The 17,176-nt window shown below is 46.9% G+C and overlaps 1 protein-coding gene across 1 annotated transcript; it reads left to right on the top strand.

Annotated features, from left to right (window-relative positions):
- The first annotated feature begins 1,936 nt into the window (after window positions 1-1,936).
- Window positions 1,937-6,872, top strand: LOC142476645 (uncharacterized). Its single transcript, XM_075581859.1, has 4 exons — window positions 1,937-1,965; window positions 2,615-2,801; window positions 5,780-5,833; window positions 6,492-6,872. Exons 1-4 carry the CDS (start codon window positions 1,937-1,939, stop codon window positions 6,870-6,872), a joined length of 651 nt encoding a protein of 216 aa, XP_075437974.1.
- Window positions 6,873-17,176: the final 10,304 nt, after the last annotated feature.

The raw sequence follows: 17,176 nt of genomic DNA on the forward strand, positions 1-17,176 counted from the left end.
AGTTTGACGCATTCTGTTACTCACAGCAGTGTGTTTCTTGCTGCTAGTGACATTAGCAAGGCTTTCACAGCGCTGTCCCTCAATAGATAGTTTTAGGAACATACCTGCTTCTTGTCATTCACAAGACAGACACCTTTGGCTAACATTAATAATGTATTTTATTATAAACAACACATGTAACAGGTTCTGAATGACATGTAATACAATTGAAGCTGCGCTGCCAGCAGCAACAGTACAATGACACAACAACGTCACTAGCAGCTGAAATGTTCGGCTCTCGCCTGCTTGTTGGTGCCTTCTTGTATTGCCGCAGCTTTTTGGCGCTTTTCTCGCAAGGAGTTTCTCCCGCGCACCCCGAGATCTCACTCGGCATCTACTGAATTCAGAGTGCTGCTGAATATGGCGAAATAGCCATTCTCGCCACCCCGCCGGCGCTTGATTTCCGGCAACAATTGCATATGCCATTTTTCAGTTAACTCGCACACATACCGGCATCAACAGCATACTACATGCCAATCTCGCAATAAAACAGGCAAATTCTGCCTTCTCGCAAGTTACTGCATTGGCCCCCATGTCTCTTATCACATCCCAGTATATGGATATCTTCTATTATCACCAGCTGCTAACATCTGACAGGGCTCAGAGTCTGAGCCCAGAATGTGACATACTGAACATTCTCATTCTAAATTTCAAAAAATATTGTGTTTATTTCTGACCTGACTGCCGTGGTTACAGCTCAACCACTCTGTTCTACTGCATGTCACCACTTTCTGCCACAACCAGCTGACGGTGGATCTACAAGGAGTTCAACGCTCATTGGCATCACATCTGTGGCTTGGTTGACGTATCATTTCTCCAGCTTTTTATTGTATTGTTTTTAAATAGATTATATTTATTTAGTTTAATAGATATTTATTTAGTTTAATAGATATTTATTTAGTTTAATAGATTATATTTATTTAGTTTAATAGATTATATTTATTTAGTTTAATAGATATTTACTTAGTTTAATAGATTATATTTCATAGTTTGATAGATTATATTTAGTAGTTTGAAAGATTATATTTAGTTGTTTAATAGATTATATTTGTTAGCACAGTAGATTATATTTACTAGTATTTAAGTCTCCCCCTCAGTGCCCCATTAGGACCCGTGCATATATTTAACACCTTTTCGGAGTCCCTTATTTTTTAGACCCTCGGAGCCGAAACCTAAAGGGGTCAGCTAAGAAAGTTCGGATCAAGAGGCGCCACACAGCTTAAAGACAGAACATTTCCAAGGGAGATGGCGACACCTGAGGTAAGATCTAATTAAAGTACAACCTTTGGGGAACGAAAGGGTGACGGGGAGTGTAAGAGGGGGGTGAGAGAGCAAGGTGGTGTGTGAGAATGGGGCAGAGTAAGAGAACGCAGAAATGATGGGGATTTGCTGCATACTTTTAACGGTGCTCTTTAGTCCCAGGGAAGACCGGCATTTTGTCCAATGTATACAATATGATTGATGGAAAAGGGCCCACGGATTTGAATCAAAAAAGATAATTTATTGTGCCACAGACTACAACGTTTCGACTGCTGGCGTTTGTTTACTAGCTTTAGTGGGTTTAGCCACTTTACCTGAGAAAGACCAGCAGGCCGAAATGTTGTAGTCTATGGCAGTGCAAGAGAAAACAGGTTGGGGGGAGGGGGGTTCTCGCAAGGTTGCCGACCCATGGGTGAGGGTCCCCGGTGGAAACTAGTCCTCGGCCCCGGGAAAGCTGTCTGTGGCCCATACTGTACAGATAAGAGAGAACAATGGCAGAGCACAACCGGAATCATCCGAACAAGAAATTAGGAGGGAAGTGCGTTATCCATAAAAAATGTAATAGTCATGGAAGGAGAAAGGGCAAGGCATTACCGTACCAACATGTTTCGTGCTACACAGAGCACTTTATCAAGGCATGATCAACGTGGACGCTGCAGCAGACTCGTGAGTTTTCTTGCTTGCTACCTGGTCATATCATTATTCCACAAAAGGATTAGGGTACTATTTATTGGGGTAATCATTAGCCTTTGGGATCCTGGACAATGAGTGCCATCTATGGTGGTTTACCAACTAGGATACCACACCCAGTACCCCCCTACAATCAAGAATATATCCCAGCCTTCATATAGGATTCATTATCTTCATAACATTATCATTATAGCCGTATACAGTTCTTAGCACCACGCATTATTCTTCTGTGGCCCAAGCTGAGTAACATGTAGAAAGGACACATGTATGTTCAGAATGAGTTAGCATGGTATTTTGAGAGGCATCATAGCAGGTAATACTGAGCACTGCAAGGCCAGTCAGTATGAAAAAGGGTCCGATGGAGGAGTTGGAGGGCCCCAGAATATCTCTTAAAGCAGGAGTGTGCAAACCGAGGGGCGCGACATTTTCTTGGGGAGGAGGGGCTTGGCGCCTACAGAGGCCCCTCGCTCTTCCCACAGCATTTAAATTAAATGCCGGCGATCGCGCGCAAGGCCTCTGTAAGTTCCCTTTCCTTGTCTCTTGTGGCTTCTGGCGACAGCAACGTTGCGTCACATGATGTGGTATTGCCATAGCAACATGACATCACATGATGTGGTTACATCAGAACGTCGGAGACAAGGTGGGGAGGGGGGAACAGGGGGGAACAGGGGAAAAGGGTTGTGCAACCCTGTCTTAAAGCATTGTCCTGCATACAGAGTGAAGGCGAAAAATGGTTAGACGAAGAATGGTTAAGCGAAGACTCGGACATAAGACCGAGAAAAAAACCGAAAAAAAGACCGGATCGGGTGAAGGTGAGTGATGAAATAGGCGTCACTGTGTAACTCTTCCAGTTACCTGCAACTTCATGCAGAGAAATAGCAACGCTTGTTTTTAACGCGTTAAGCGCCAACTGCTGAGAGGTTAAGGGAGTTACTAACCCAAACTCAGCGACGCTTCTGTGTCTCTGTGATAACTCCCCCAGGACTTGCTCGGAAACCAGAGGGAACTCAATGTATTTTTTCCTGGTAAAATATTTTATAAATAAAAACATGACCTCGGAGACTGTGAGACTCCCCCTCCCCCCCCCCTTCCCTTCTACACTTGGCGTCCCAAACCCCACCATAACCAATACATAAATAACCACAAAAACGAGGTCTGGCGGTGTGAGGCCGCGGCTTTTTATTAAAACTTCAATTAACCTAATAAGTGCCCCCCCCTGCCAGAGTGCTCGCTCATTGGGTAAAGCCAAAGGTACCCGAACCAATGGCCATAACTCCCCCCTAGCCGGGCCCCACCCCGGCCATCTGGCGAGAATGGGCCCCAGGAACGCACGTGTAAATGAGCCGCGCCCACTCGCCACTCCCAGCCACCTTTTATTTTATTTCTGTTATTCATTTTCATTGTTTATTTATTCTTTTTTTTATTTTAAACACGTACAACCGACATATTTACCAGTATTCACAATAAAGGGCAGGGTGGGGGCACTCTCATGGCAGGGCGTAGCATGACCCCGCGCCTCTGTCTAATTCTAACCTCCCTGGCCCTTCTCCCGGCCGTGTCCCCATCAATGCCAGAGGGGGCGAGGGGGGGGGGGAGGCCATGGGGGACGTAGTCCACACTCACAGGTAAGAGAGAGCCTAGTCCCTCTGGTCATAGCGCCCGGTCACCGAGGGCTCAAGGCTACTTTTCTGGGTTATTTTGAAGCAAGCTACACTAGGGAATATTTATTAGGGGTCTCCCCTGACGCAGAAAACATTTAGGGGTCTCCTCAGACACAGGGAGAACATTTAGGGGTCTCCCCAGACACAGGGAGAACATTTAGGGGTATCTCCAGACACAGGGAACATTTAGGCGTCTCCCCAAAAATAAGAGAGAACATTTAGGGGTCTCCCTAGACACAGAGAGAATATTTAGGGGTCTCCCCAGACACAGAGAACAATTCCTGGTCTCCCCAGGCAAAGAGAAAACATTTAGGGGTATCTCCAGACACAGAGAGAACATTTAGGGGTCTCCCCAGACACAGAGAACAATTCGTGGTCTCCCCAGGCAAAGAGAGAACATTTATGGGTCTCTCCAGACGTAGAGAGAAAATGTAGGGGTCTCCCCAGACACAGAGAACATTTCAGGGTCTCCCCTGGCACAGAAAACATTTAGGGGTCTCCCCAGACACAGGGAGAACATATAGGGGTCTCCCCAGACACAGGGAGAACATTTAGGGGTCTCCCCAGACACAGGGAGAACATTTAGGGGTCTCCCCAAACACAGAGAGAAAATTTTTGGGTTCTCCCTAGACACAGAGAGAACATTTAGGGGTCTCCCCAGACACAGAGAACAATTCGTGGTCTCCCCAGGCAGGGAGAACATTTAGTGGTCTCTCCAGACAAAGAGAAAATTTAGGGGTCTCCCCAGGCACAGAGAACCGCACACATTTAGGCCTTGACCCCGTTGCCTACTACAGCGTCCGCTGTAGCGGACGCTGCACGGACGAGAGCCCTCCCCTCAATGGCGCAGGGACCGCTGCGAGGGGGGCTGCAGCGCCGGGGCGAGAGCTGCTCCTGCTCTCAATAGAATTGAGAGCAGGACTCGCGACAAGTGATAAGGCACGCCCCCCGTGGTTCAGCCAATGAGGGCGAATCTGCCGGGTGACGTCATGGCCGGCCCCCGTCACTCCCCCGCCACGCCCCCACCCCGGTCTCTCTTTCTGCAGTGAGCTGCAGACCAGGGAATCAGCTGCACGCGCCGCCAATCTCGCGGGCGCGCGTTGCAGCAGAGTTACCGGGCCTTAGCCTTAGATCCCAAAGCCTCAGCCTTTCCCACACTGAAGGCGGAGGGTGTCAAGATTCCAGGTATTTAAATAAAACGTTGTTACCCGGAGTGTGTCTGGCTTTTATTGTAACTTGTCCTGAAGTCTGTCACTGATACAGGTTATCTATATCATCACTTCTCTGTGTGTATCCGACTGTCTCTTTTCTTATTAACTCTGCGCATGTCTGTCACTTGTTATAGTAGATCTGTCACTTTTCATGTTCCCTTTGAGTGTATCTTGTGTCTCTTTATGTCTCGCTGTATCTCCATGTGTTTGCTAAGACTTTCACTGCTACAGTGCTAGAGTCCTACAAAAGGTGTGTTGGTAGATGTGTGTGTGTATAGGTGTGTGTTGAGGTAGGTGTGTGTGTGTTGAGGTAGGGATGTGTGTAATAGAGCAAGAGAGAGAGATATAGCGGCACAGCGTTTCGGTCCTATATATACACACACACGTTCCTGCTCCTAAAAAACTGCAGGAACGGAGTACCAACAGGTTCCTACTCCTAAAATAGAAACGCACAGTCAGTCATATTCACACACTCCCACTAAAATACGCACAGATTGATACTCTTGTACAAGCACAGACACACACTACAAGATATATATACATGTATACATACACACACACACAATCATACTTCTCATTATGCTTTACAAACACAGTAACTGTCAGACAGTAACACAAACTCACTCAGAAACACTGGCCAGGATAGAGGTCAGGCCCAACTTGCAGTGCCGGCCAGGCCCCTCACAGATACCTGTCCCGGCTATCCCCCGGCTATCTCCCCCTGTCGGGGAATGGGCCTTGAATGAGTCTATTACTCTGAAGCGTTGCTAACATTGCGAAGCAACGTTGGGTTGTGAAGATTGTTACTGTTTGAATGCTGTGGACAATTGGCTTAACCGTCGATCCCCCCATACAGCACCAGGACATGTATGAGAGTGAGGAATACATGTGATCACATTACTATCCTCTGTATCATAGGCATGGGAGGAGTTTGACAGCGAGGAGGAAGAAGATAAAAAACGCACTTCACGGGTAAATGGGAATGGCATAGTTGTGAATCTGCCGCACACACAGTGCTATTAGCTGTTGTACTATTTATGGAAAAGTCTGCAACACTTTACAGTGTAATAATACAGAATCTGCTGGAGATGTTTTAATGAAGGTTAGTGGGTCCCTGTTTCCTCGGGTCTCATGCGATGGGAGCGTTCCCCAAATCTGAGGTTTGTGCCCCTATTAAATGGAGGGGGGGGGGAGAGAAATACATAGAAACAAAAATAAGGAGAGACAGAGATAAATAAAAGAGATAAGATTAAAGGGAGAGAGACTGACAGGAGAGAGAAAGGAAAGGCAGAGAGTAGGGAGACTTCTCGTCCAAGATGATGAAACAGCTGTGACCCATGGACACCTTCTCTGGGAAACCTTCCACTACCCATGTGACATTACACCTCCACCGTAGGGCGTACTGCGTCTGGGGAGGGTGTGTGTAAAGGATCCTGGGGAGGGGCATATAACGGAGTTCTGCGGAGGGGTATACAATGGGTACTGGGCCTGGGGAGGTGGGTATAATGGGGTAATGGGCCTGGGGAGGTGGGTATAACGGGGTATTGGAGAGGGGGTATAAGTGGCACAGGAGCTCTTGCGATACAGAGTATCACTGTCCCTGGTTACAAACACTTCATGTCTCCTGCAGATCAGGACATGCACGAAGGTGTTGCGCTTTGTGCCACCAGACGACGAGGCGGGCTACGAGGCGGACGACGAGGCAAACGTCGAGACGGATGACGAGTCGCACGACACGTGGGGTGATGAGGTGGAAGCCAGATGTAGAGGGATGTGGTGCTTCCCCTGTCTCAGGCTGGGGAGAAGATTCCAGAAGCAGGTAGCAGAGGGGCCAGTGCAGAGAATTAGGGGTATTCTAGGGACCCTGAGAAGATGGTTTGACCGCAGGAGGGAGATAAGAGCACAAAGGCTGCGGGACAGGCAGGCACGTGAGAGAGAAGAAGAAGAACGGGCAATGCGCTGGTTTTATGCGCACCAGCTGGGAGTTTCAGTTATGGCCCTAGATGTATAAAAAAATAATAAGATAAATAAAATAATAAACAGAGGCGTAGCTATCGGGCCTGCAGGGGGTGCGACCGCACCCCAGCGCGACGCAAAATGAAAGGGCGCCAAAATACTGGACAAAAAAAAGAAAAATAATTTAAAAAAGATAAATAAATAAAATAATAAGAGGAAAAAATAATAATGATTATTAATGCGCCCCTAGGACCTTAGCGCGCTAGGCGACCGCCTAATGGACGGCCGGCCCTGCGAGGTGTGCGGGAGGAAAAGGGGTGAATGGGATAGATATGCAGGGGAATTGGGGAGCAGGTGAGTTATACACAGGGGCACAAGGGCCCCATCACCCGCATCTCTATATACTGAGTGTGCCCTGTGTATAACAACGCTGATCTGTGCTGCTCCATCTGATCTCACTGCGCAGTGATCCAGGGACCATCCGATCGCCATTTAATGGGGTCAGGAAGGAATTTTTTTCCCCCATTGCACAGCAGGGGTTATGTTTCGCCTTCCTCTGGATCACAGCAACAAACTGCCCTTTGTGCATGAATTATCAGTGAGATCTTTATACTCCCTGCATTGGTCTTCACCCCTTTGCTGCCGGAGGGGCCTGCAATGCATTGCTCTGCGTGTTACTATATCGCTCTGCAATGTGCTGCAGGCCCCTCCCAGCAAAGAGATTAATTATTTAAATAAAATACTCTCTTTAATCAAACCTATGTGTAGTGTCTTTTCTATCCGTTGTATCTATTGCTAACAGCTCAGTGATTCTTACCCAGGACGCTGCACTAGTGTCACGCTGCCAAGCCGGGTGTGAAGAAGGTTTATAGGGTCACATATACACTTCTGCCAAAACACGAGTGCAAACAGGAAGCCCCTCTGATCTGTCATATCTTTTATTACACAAAACGGTATCTAAAAAGGTAAAAAGAACATACATGGGATTCTGCTACAAATATCTCTCTAATTACAAACCAATTACCAAAATATTTAGATTGGAGTCGAGTTAAAATTGAAGGGGAGTCAAATATAGGGTAATGACATACAAATATCCCCAGAAAAGTAGCCCCCCCGAGTACTTACCTCCCGGCTCGCACCCCCCCTCCTTCTCGGCTCCGGCGTCAAATAACATCATGGTGTCATGTGAAGTCACGTGACCCCGCGGCATCATTTGACGCCGGTTACCATGGCTACGTGTCGCCGAAGATCAGGTAAGGAGAAGCTGCAGGGGCATCGCGCAGTCCCCTCGGCATTTGATTTAAATGTTTTGGGGGAGAGCGCGGGACCTCTGTAGCCACCACACACCCCTGAAAATCCTCCGGCCCCACTTTGCACACCCCTGCCTTAGTACATATGCATAAAAGGGTGAGCGGAACTGTACGTTCTAATTGTTAAAAACAAAAATAATAACATTTTAATAGTAAACGAGAACGCCGAAAAGCGTGATAATTATATACATTGATAACAAAATGTCAATCAATAAGAAGGCTGGTCGGGAAAATGCAGGGTAGGAGCCGGAGGGCCTCAATATAAATACCCCTAGAAAGCCGATTGCTGTATGCAGCCACGGGAGACCAACGGCATTAGGCAAGGTGTATGCAGCGGCTGGGAACAATAATGTCCATATAATTATCTGTTTAGGTGCCAGATGGAGTATCTATGGTGTAGGAGTGATTGATCCATACAGGTACCCCCAAACAGATATATGCACAGTCAGTAGTATATGCTGGTAAATATACAGAGCATTAGAATGCACTGAAAGGCTCAAAAACCATGGAAGGTATATACAGTATAAACACAGCCCCAATACAACCGTGTCTCCCAGTGGCTCTAAACTTCCAATCTCTTTCTCGCTCGTGAGCGTCACTGGCATGATGTCACTACGCCCCAACGCACGTTTCGCGTGACGAGTCACGCTTCTGGGGGGAGGAGTCACGTATAGCTGCTTCCGTGTATCAGATATACCCTGTAGCATGGGTGGAGCTAGAGAAGGCAGCCAATAGAAAGGTGTCCGGCGGAATAGACGTCGTCACGGACAACCAAAGGTAAACAATGTTTGGAGGGCACTGTCAAATATGGTAAGTATATAAAGGAGTATAGTAAACTGTCAGGGGAGTGATCCAGAGCTTCCCTTATACTGTAGCTCAAATACCGCCGGGAGGCACCAAAATCAAAAGAGAAGAGACCAGCATACATAGGTTTCCGGTGTAACATGGATATAGACACACGTTAATTAGGAGGCAGCAAAGGCCAAACTATGAGTATATCTCTCGCATGAATAGGTACAAGTCCTGTATCGTTGGCCAGGGTGAATATGCACCAAGATGTAGAGGGGCCAGAAATATAGGTTGCTATCTAGATGGCTGATGTTGCAATAATGACTGGTCATAAATAGCCATATGCAGCCCCACAGCGAACTTTCAGATAAAATATATTATAAATAAATGAATGTTGGCGAAGAGAGCTCGATTTTGTGTGGCAACTGCAGCAGAGGAGAAGGGTGACGGAGAAGGGTAGCAGAGTCGGCTGGGGGCGAAACAGACGAGTGGGAAGAGATGGGGTGATGTAGGTTTACATTAGAGAGCAGCCAAATTCATGATCATCACTTATTTTTGAGTAAACACACACCTATACTTAAGGGGGCATCGCAATAATTTACAGTTAAACAAATTAAAACGATATACTGTACAATTGTTACGTTAGACAGGAAAAGCGAGAAGGAAGAGCTAAGTCTTACACTGAGCCCCAAACAGTGGTAAAGTAGATATACACCAGAGTTCCAGACCTCTGAAGCTGCAGACATGAAGCCTCGCCCACCCAACCACCCAGCATAGGGTGCAGTGCCCCCGCTCAGCACTGAGCCCCTGCAGCCACAATTAGAGCGGCTTTAGTAGGGGCTCACCTGCGCTTCCGCGCGCTTGCGGAAGCGCAGGTCTTAGGGGAATTTTAAATTCCCCCGCTTGCCGGCGCGACAGGCCAGTCACGTGAGCGGTTCGCCCAATGAGGGCGAACCAGCTCCGTGACGTCACTGGCCCGCCCCCGGCCAGTGACGCGCCCGCCCCCGGCCCGCCCCCTGACGGCTGCTGACAGTGCGTGCGGTAAGCAACCGCAAGGCCAGGGACAGCACCCGCTTTCCCTGCGCCTCAGCGCGCCTCAGCACGCCAGCAGGGAACATGGCCGAGGCCTAACTGAAAGAAATCACACTAGATCCCTTTCACAGCTGCACTCACTCTGTGCCAGGGACAAGCTTGAAAACGAGAGGTAACTCTCCCTGTATTACTTCCTGGTGAAACATTTAATAAATAAATAAATAAACCTGGACAGCCATGAATAACAAAGTTAGGTAGGAGATAGGAGGATTTTGAGTTGAACAACAGAGACGCAATATTGTCTGTATACACACTCAAAATATATAGCTACGGTATATTCTAGCAGTGAACATAGAATTAGAGTGTGTGGCTTTAAAGTGTGTAGCTATATGTGTGTCTAAGTCTGGAGTGAGGAAGCGCCCAGAAAAGAGGGCTACAATTAAGCTCCTAAACTTTAGCATTCCCCAAGCTGCTCTTGGAATAGCACGGCTGTAAAATACTAGCCTAATGTGCTACTGGAATGAATTGCACCAAAATGGTGAAGGGTGGATCACAGTGCACCTAGGGGGGCCCGATATCATTCGATTCATTCCTACAATAAAATCACTACATGAGTTGACCTCACGGGATGCTGGTGGGTTTTCAGATAGGACAGGAAGGATAAGTCCAAAAGTGAATGACCTCCCTCTCCGGACACTCACCTGGTCCTATATGAGGCTCGGCTTCCTGCAGTACTACATGCCCTGTTCCTGTGATGTGAGGGGAATAGGGACTTGTGCAAGGAATCCTGGGCCTGCAGGAGTACAGGGGGAAGCCATAATACTCTGAGCCCAAGAACTTACAATCTACTGAGTTGTCATCCCAAAGACTACTGAAGGACAGGAAAAATCTATAATACTTTAATAAAATTAGTGTACAATCTACTTCGAGATTATAATCCTGGGGGCCTGCAGAAAAACTCTAACCCAAAGAGCGTACAATCTACTTCTGACAATGACTCCCTCCCCTTGCAGTCACAGTGTAGGCGTACCTTCTGCGTGATGACATGAGGCTTCTTGCAGTACTGGCCATCCTGTCCTGGGGATGACAAGGAACAGGATCTGTATCATAGGGAGGAATAACACTGGTTATCATTGGGGTTGTCTCTGTATTAAAGGTGCAATCCCGCCAGAATCAATGAGCTAAACACATCATATGGGACAGCAGCCAATTACATATATGTCCCCAATGTATTCCAAATTATCTCCATATATATGTTGAAGAGGGGCATCTCAAAACAAAATCTTATTTCAAAAATGTAGATAGCAACAACTACATCCTACGTTCTAGTTGCCATCACCATCAGTGGATGGATAATGTGCCCTACAGCCAATATAGAAGAATGCGGAGAAATTGTACAGAAGAAACAGTCTTTAAGGAACAGTGTAAAACACTTGAGTCACGTTTTATTCAAAAAAATTACAAGCAAGATGTTCTAGATATAGCATTTAATAAAGCTAAAACATTAAATAGAGAAGATCTCTTGGAACCCAAAGATGCAACACTAATAAAAAATAACAAAAATCAATTCGACACAGCTTTTCTGACTACTTTTAATAAAGAATCTAATAATATTACAAAAATCATTCGAAAGCACTGGCATGTTTTAAAACGAGACCCAATTCTACATAGCTCTCTTCTAGAACATCCTAAAATAATCTTTAAAAAAGCCCCAAATTTAAAAAACATTGTTGCTCCCAGCGCTATGAAAAAAATAAATATAAAAAATAAAGGTTTGTTTGAAAACATTGTGGTTTTTTTTGGTTGTTCAACATGCAAGGCAGGCGAACACAAACAAACAGATAAAAAGAATTTTGTGTGTAATAAGAGTAAAGAAAATTTTCAAATTAAACAATATACTAACTGCTATACAGAGTATGTTATATACCTATTAGAGTGCCCGTGTGGACTACAATACGTGGGAAAAACAAAAAGAGCAATCCGAACACGTATTCTAGAACACCTAAGTAATATTAGAAGAGGCCTACTGACACATAGTGTTTCTAAACATTTCGCCAAGTGTCATAATTCAAATATTAGGGGTTTAAAATTTACTGTCATAGAAAATGTGTTGCGACATTGGAGGGGCCGTAATAGGGATATAGATCTGAGTAAGCGTGAGATGTATTGGATACACAGACTTAACACCTTAATACCCAATGGTCTCAATGCTGACTTTAAATTGGCACCTTTTCTTGTATAACCATCCTTGCTCCGATTGGTCTCCTTACTATGACCACTCCAATAGGATAAGGTTCCTGTTTGATTTCTTTTATATACTGAGATATCTGTTTATTTAAGTTTTTTAAATTATTTTATTAGCAGATTGTATTTGTATTTATTATTTTAACTGTGCTAATACTAATACACACTTTCATTCTTCTTTTTTCTATCCCGCTTTATCATGAGATACATGACCTTAGAAGTATTGTCTTATTCTATATATATATCTTTTTATACATTTTTATTTTTGAATATTAAGTTTTTTATAAATATAATAAATAAAACCATGTTTGCGTCGTTTTTGGCCGCTGAGTTATGTCCGTTAAAATTCGGAGAACCGGTGTGTATATAATTGATTGATTGAACTAATTAAGGGTACACCCTATATATATTGTGTAAGAACCCACTAGGGATATTCATTTGTGCTCCTGAGGAAGTTGTCATTGATAACGAAACGCGTAGAGCCAGTCACAGTTGCAGCTGCCTTCGAACTGAAGGCTCCCGAAGTGCCGAGTTCCCTCACTGCCTGCCCCCAAAGCTCCTCGACCGGACCGGACGTCGTCACCGCCGTACCGGATGTGACGTCAGACGCCAGCTTCCACACGGTGTGATGCGAGTAGTGGTGAAGAGCAGCTGAGTTGTACCACAAAGGTCCGGCACCTCCTTGCCTCAAAGAAAACGTTATGTGTACATGTCTAATGTACTTATTGTGAGTACGATTCCTATGTTTTTATTGTTTTTTCCAATACATATTTTATATCGATCTGTACCATGGTCTGCCTTTGTTTTGCATGACATTCATCATACACTATCTCCTGAGAGCGGATCTGAGTATACTCCCTGCTGAAAACCTGTCCTGGTTTAGAAGATTAAGACCCATCTCTACCAGTGGTGTAGAAAATGCTGTTTGTTATCTGACCTGCTGTAAGTAGGCATTTCTAAAGAGCCAAGCTTTCCTGCTATCCAAGCGGTCTTGATATATTGCACTATTATATGTTTTTTATTTTTTCGGTGTATCCCTGATATCGTCGCTCCCTTCCTACCCTGGACAAGCTATCTCGTAAAGGAATCTATACATATTCCTGGAAGGTTGAGAAATTTATTAGAGATCACCTTTTTCACTTATTCAAAGTATACTGCACTTTATTCACTTATTTGGTGTGTTAGCGCCGTTCACTAATCACATTAAGTTAAAATGTCGCCGTGTTGCCATGGTCACGTGTCCTGAAGCCAGCTTAATCTCAGTAAGTAGAGGTTGTAGAGGCCTCGCGCAGTCCCCCGGCATTTCATATAAATGCTTTGGGGAAGAGTGCGGGACCTCTGCAACAGCCCGCGCCCCCTTAAAAAAAATCTTGACCCCCCCAGTTTGCGCACCGCTGTACCTAGACCGGCAGGGATCCCTTCTGTTCTGGTAAGATAAAAAAAATTGTTTCCCAAAATAATGAAAACATGGAAGTGAAGGGTCTCCTCTTCCGTTCCCATCACGTTCCCCGCTCCATGGAGGTAGAGATCTCCTCTAGAAAGCGGCGTTATCAGCATAACATTGGCTGAACATTAGAAGGGCTCCTGGCGTGCCGGCTCTCGGTCATTATGGCAGCCTTAGGTTTAACGTATCATGCGTTTCATTGCACATCAATATACTGTACACTGTCAACATTATACAGGAACCATTTTTGGGTGGGGTTGCTGTACATACGAAATCCATAATACATAATGTAAAGATGTATAAACCCAGCACCCCACTCAGCCATAGTTCCAGTCCCCAATAACGACCATTGAGTATATGTGTATATAAAGATACTTCACCCAACCCAAATTGGAAGGAAAAGACCCAGCCCCGCACTTTGGATGCATATGGCTGTTTCATTAGTCTTTTTTTGTTATTATCATTGCAGCGTTGGGTCTTCTTTTTCCAATTTGGTTTGGGTGAAGTATCGTTATATTTTACTATTCCGAGCCGTGTACTTGCCCTTATATGACAGGTGCCATGCGGAGGTGTGCCTACTACGCACGGTGTATGGTGCATGCGCACATACACACTGTTAGACAAACCAATGTTGAAGGGTTAAATAAAGCAGGTCCGAGAAAAAGAATTCCTGGAGAATTTCACAATGAGATACTTGGGATGAAACCAGTAAAGTGAAAGATATTTGCACATGTAAATGTACATACACACTGACCTTGACAGCATTTCCACCTTTGGGGGTTTTCGTCTTTTTATCATCATCTGCCACTTCCCCTCCGCCTGCACCGCCTATATACAAAATAAATGTATATATCACACAAAGAGTGACAATGTGTCACCTTTTGCCTGGAATATCCATGCACATGGAGCCCATATAAGCAAATGCATCGCTGTTGACACAGCATGGGACTATAATCTATATAGTCATCGACAAATGCGGTCGCCCTTGCGACTGCATTTTACCCCCTGGCGAGGTGCTGCGGCGGTATTTTCCCCCCGACTGGACGTGACGCCATGGACGCTACACAGTGATTGCTCTGCACTGGACGCTTTTTGCATCTCTTGGACGATTGAACTACGACCCCCCACATGCTCATGGCCGTTGACTTTTGACGCCGCCCCCTCAGTGACGTCCCTTCCCCTGTTCGTGCGAGGGACTCTGCCCACCATTTTTCGCCGCAGTATGCGTCGGGAGCTTCCTCCCGAGCTGTGCTCGCCCCACACCCTCCAATACCGTGGGGAACCTGCCCGGACAGCCCTCTCCCCCCCCCCTCACCAGAGCCCGGGTTCCAGAAAGGCAGAGCGGTGTCTCCCCAGCACGGATGTGGCGGATTGTACCCGGGGCCCCCTCCTACCACCAGATATTTAGTGAGGGAAAAGAGCCGGCCCGCGCAGGTGAGGGAGACACGATCACGGCCGGAGCCCCGAGCGCACACATCTGTCAGTCACACTCACATCCTATACATATAGGTGCACCCCCTATAAATAATATATACACACCCCTATACATATTATATACACCCTTTATACATATCACACACCCCTTTACGTATTACATATGCACCCCTATACATAACAGTCAGTCAGTCAGTCAGTCAGTGTCACCCACCCAGTCTAGTCTCACACACACACACACACACACACACACACACACACACACACACTTCTTAGTAGGAATGTATTCAATTTTTTAAAAGTGGGTGGGGCTAGGTGGCGAGTAGATTTTTTTGGTTCGGCAAGTAGATTTATGTGTGATTTGTCAAGAGATAGATAGGCTTAGATATATAAATATATATAGTGTTCGACAAACCTATACATTTGCACGCCCCGGGCGAGTGGATTTAACACTGTGGCGAGCTCCTATTGGCCCAAGCAGCACACGTGTGGTACTAGGTGGCGAGTAGCGACCACAATATATATATATATATGTATATATATATATATATATAAATTTATATATATTGTAGAGGTATCAGTACCGTGTTAGCCGAGCTTCAATAATCAAAAAATAAATAGATGATACCGTTCTGTGGCTAACGAAATGCTTTTATTTGTGCGAGCTTTCGAGATGGCTAAAGGTGTTAAATGGTTCCTGAAAGAAAGTGATGTAAGAGTGTGTGTGTGTGTGTGTGTGTATCTGTGTGAATATAAATGAATGGAGAGCCCACCGTGTATACAGTGCTATACAAAAGGGGTGTGTGGCGTGGGAGTTAATGAAAATGGTTGTGGGTAGGGTGTGGAAATGTGGGAGATAGTGGCATAACTAAAAGTGTGTGTGGATACTATCTCCCACATTTCCACACACCATTTTCATTAACTCCCACTCCACACACCCCTTTTGTATAGCACTGTATACACTGTGGGCTCTCCATTCATTTATATTCACACACACTCTTACATCACTTTCTTTCAGGAACCATTTAACACCTCTAGCCATAAATCTCATCCACACCGGGGGAAGGACTAGCACAGATAACATTCCAAGAGACACTGTTTTTAAGTATTCCATTTGCTTGCTTCATTCATTGTAACATCGCCGGAAGAAGAGATCAGTGTATCTCGAAAGCTCGCACAAATAAAAGCATTTCGTTAGCCACAAAACGGTATCAATATATATATATATACACCACCACTACAAAGGGCAGGGGGGAGGGAGGGCAGGGGCAAAGGGCAGGAGGAGGGGAGGGCAGGGGGCAAAGGGCAGGGGGAGGGAGGGCAGGGGGCAAAGGGCAGGGGGAGGGGGGGGCAGGGGGCAAAGGGCTGGGGGGGGCACGGGGAGGAGGGGCAGGTGGAGAGTGGCAGGGGACAAAGGGCAGGGGGAGGGAGGGCATGGGACAAAGGGCAGGGGGAGGGAGGGCAGGGGGCAAAGGCCAGGGGAGGGAGGGCAGGGGCAAAGGCCAGGGGGAGGGCAGGGGGGCAAAGGGCAGGGGGGGGCAAGGGGCAGGTGGGCAGGGAGGGTAGGGGGGGACAGGGAGGGTAGGGGGGACAGGGAGGGGTAGGGGGGCAGGGAGGGTAGGGGGGGGCAAAGGGCAGGGGGAGTCAGGGACGCGTTTAATAACCCCATTCCCCTGCGTTTACTGACCTTGCACGCTCCGGTGAGGGAGGTGCTGCGCCTTTCGCGGGAAGAGGCGGAGGACAGCTGGAGGAGCGGCGGAGACAGCCTGAGGAGCGGCGGAGACAGCTGGAGGAGCGGCCTGTGTGAGGGGAGAGCCGCAGAGAGCGTGCTCTGTGTGTGTGGGTGGGGGGGGATAAGCGGGGTGGGGGGTGAGCGGGGGGGGAGATCGGGGGGGGGGGTGAGCGGGGGGAGGGGGGGTGAGCGGGGTGGGGGGGTGAGGGAGAGCGCCGGGGTGAGGGAGTGACTTATGGGTGGTGAGAGCCGTGGGGAGCGCTCTCGGGGATGGTCAGCTGGGGGAGCGGCCTATGTGAGGGGAGAGCCGCAGAGAGCGTGGGGGAGGGGGGTGGGGTGGTGTGTGTGTGGTGTGTGTCTCCGTCTCTCCTTTA

Source organism: Ascaphus truei, unplaced genomic scaffold (genome assembly GCF_040206685.1).
Source record: "Ascaphus truei isolate aAscTru1 unplaced genomic scaffold, aAscTru1.hap1 HAP1_SCAFFOLD_1635, whole genome shotgun sequence".
In the NCBI taxonomy this organism is placed as follows: domain Eukaryota; kingdom Metazoa; phylum Chordata; class Amphibia; order Anura; family Ascaphidae; genus Ascaphus; species Ascaphus truei.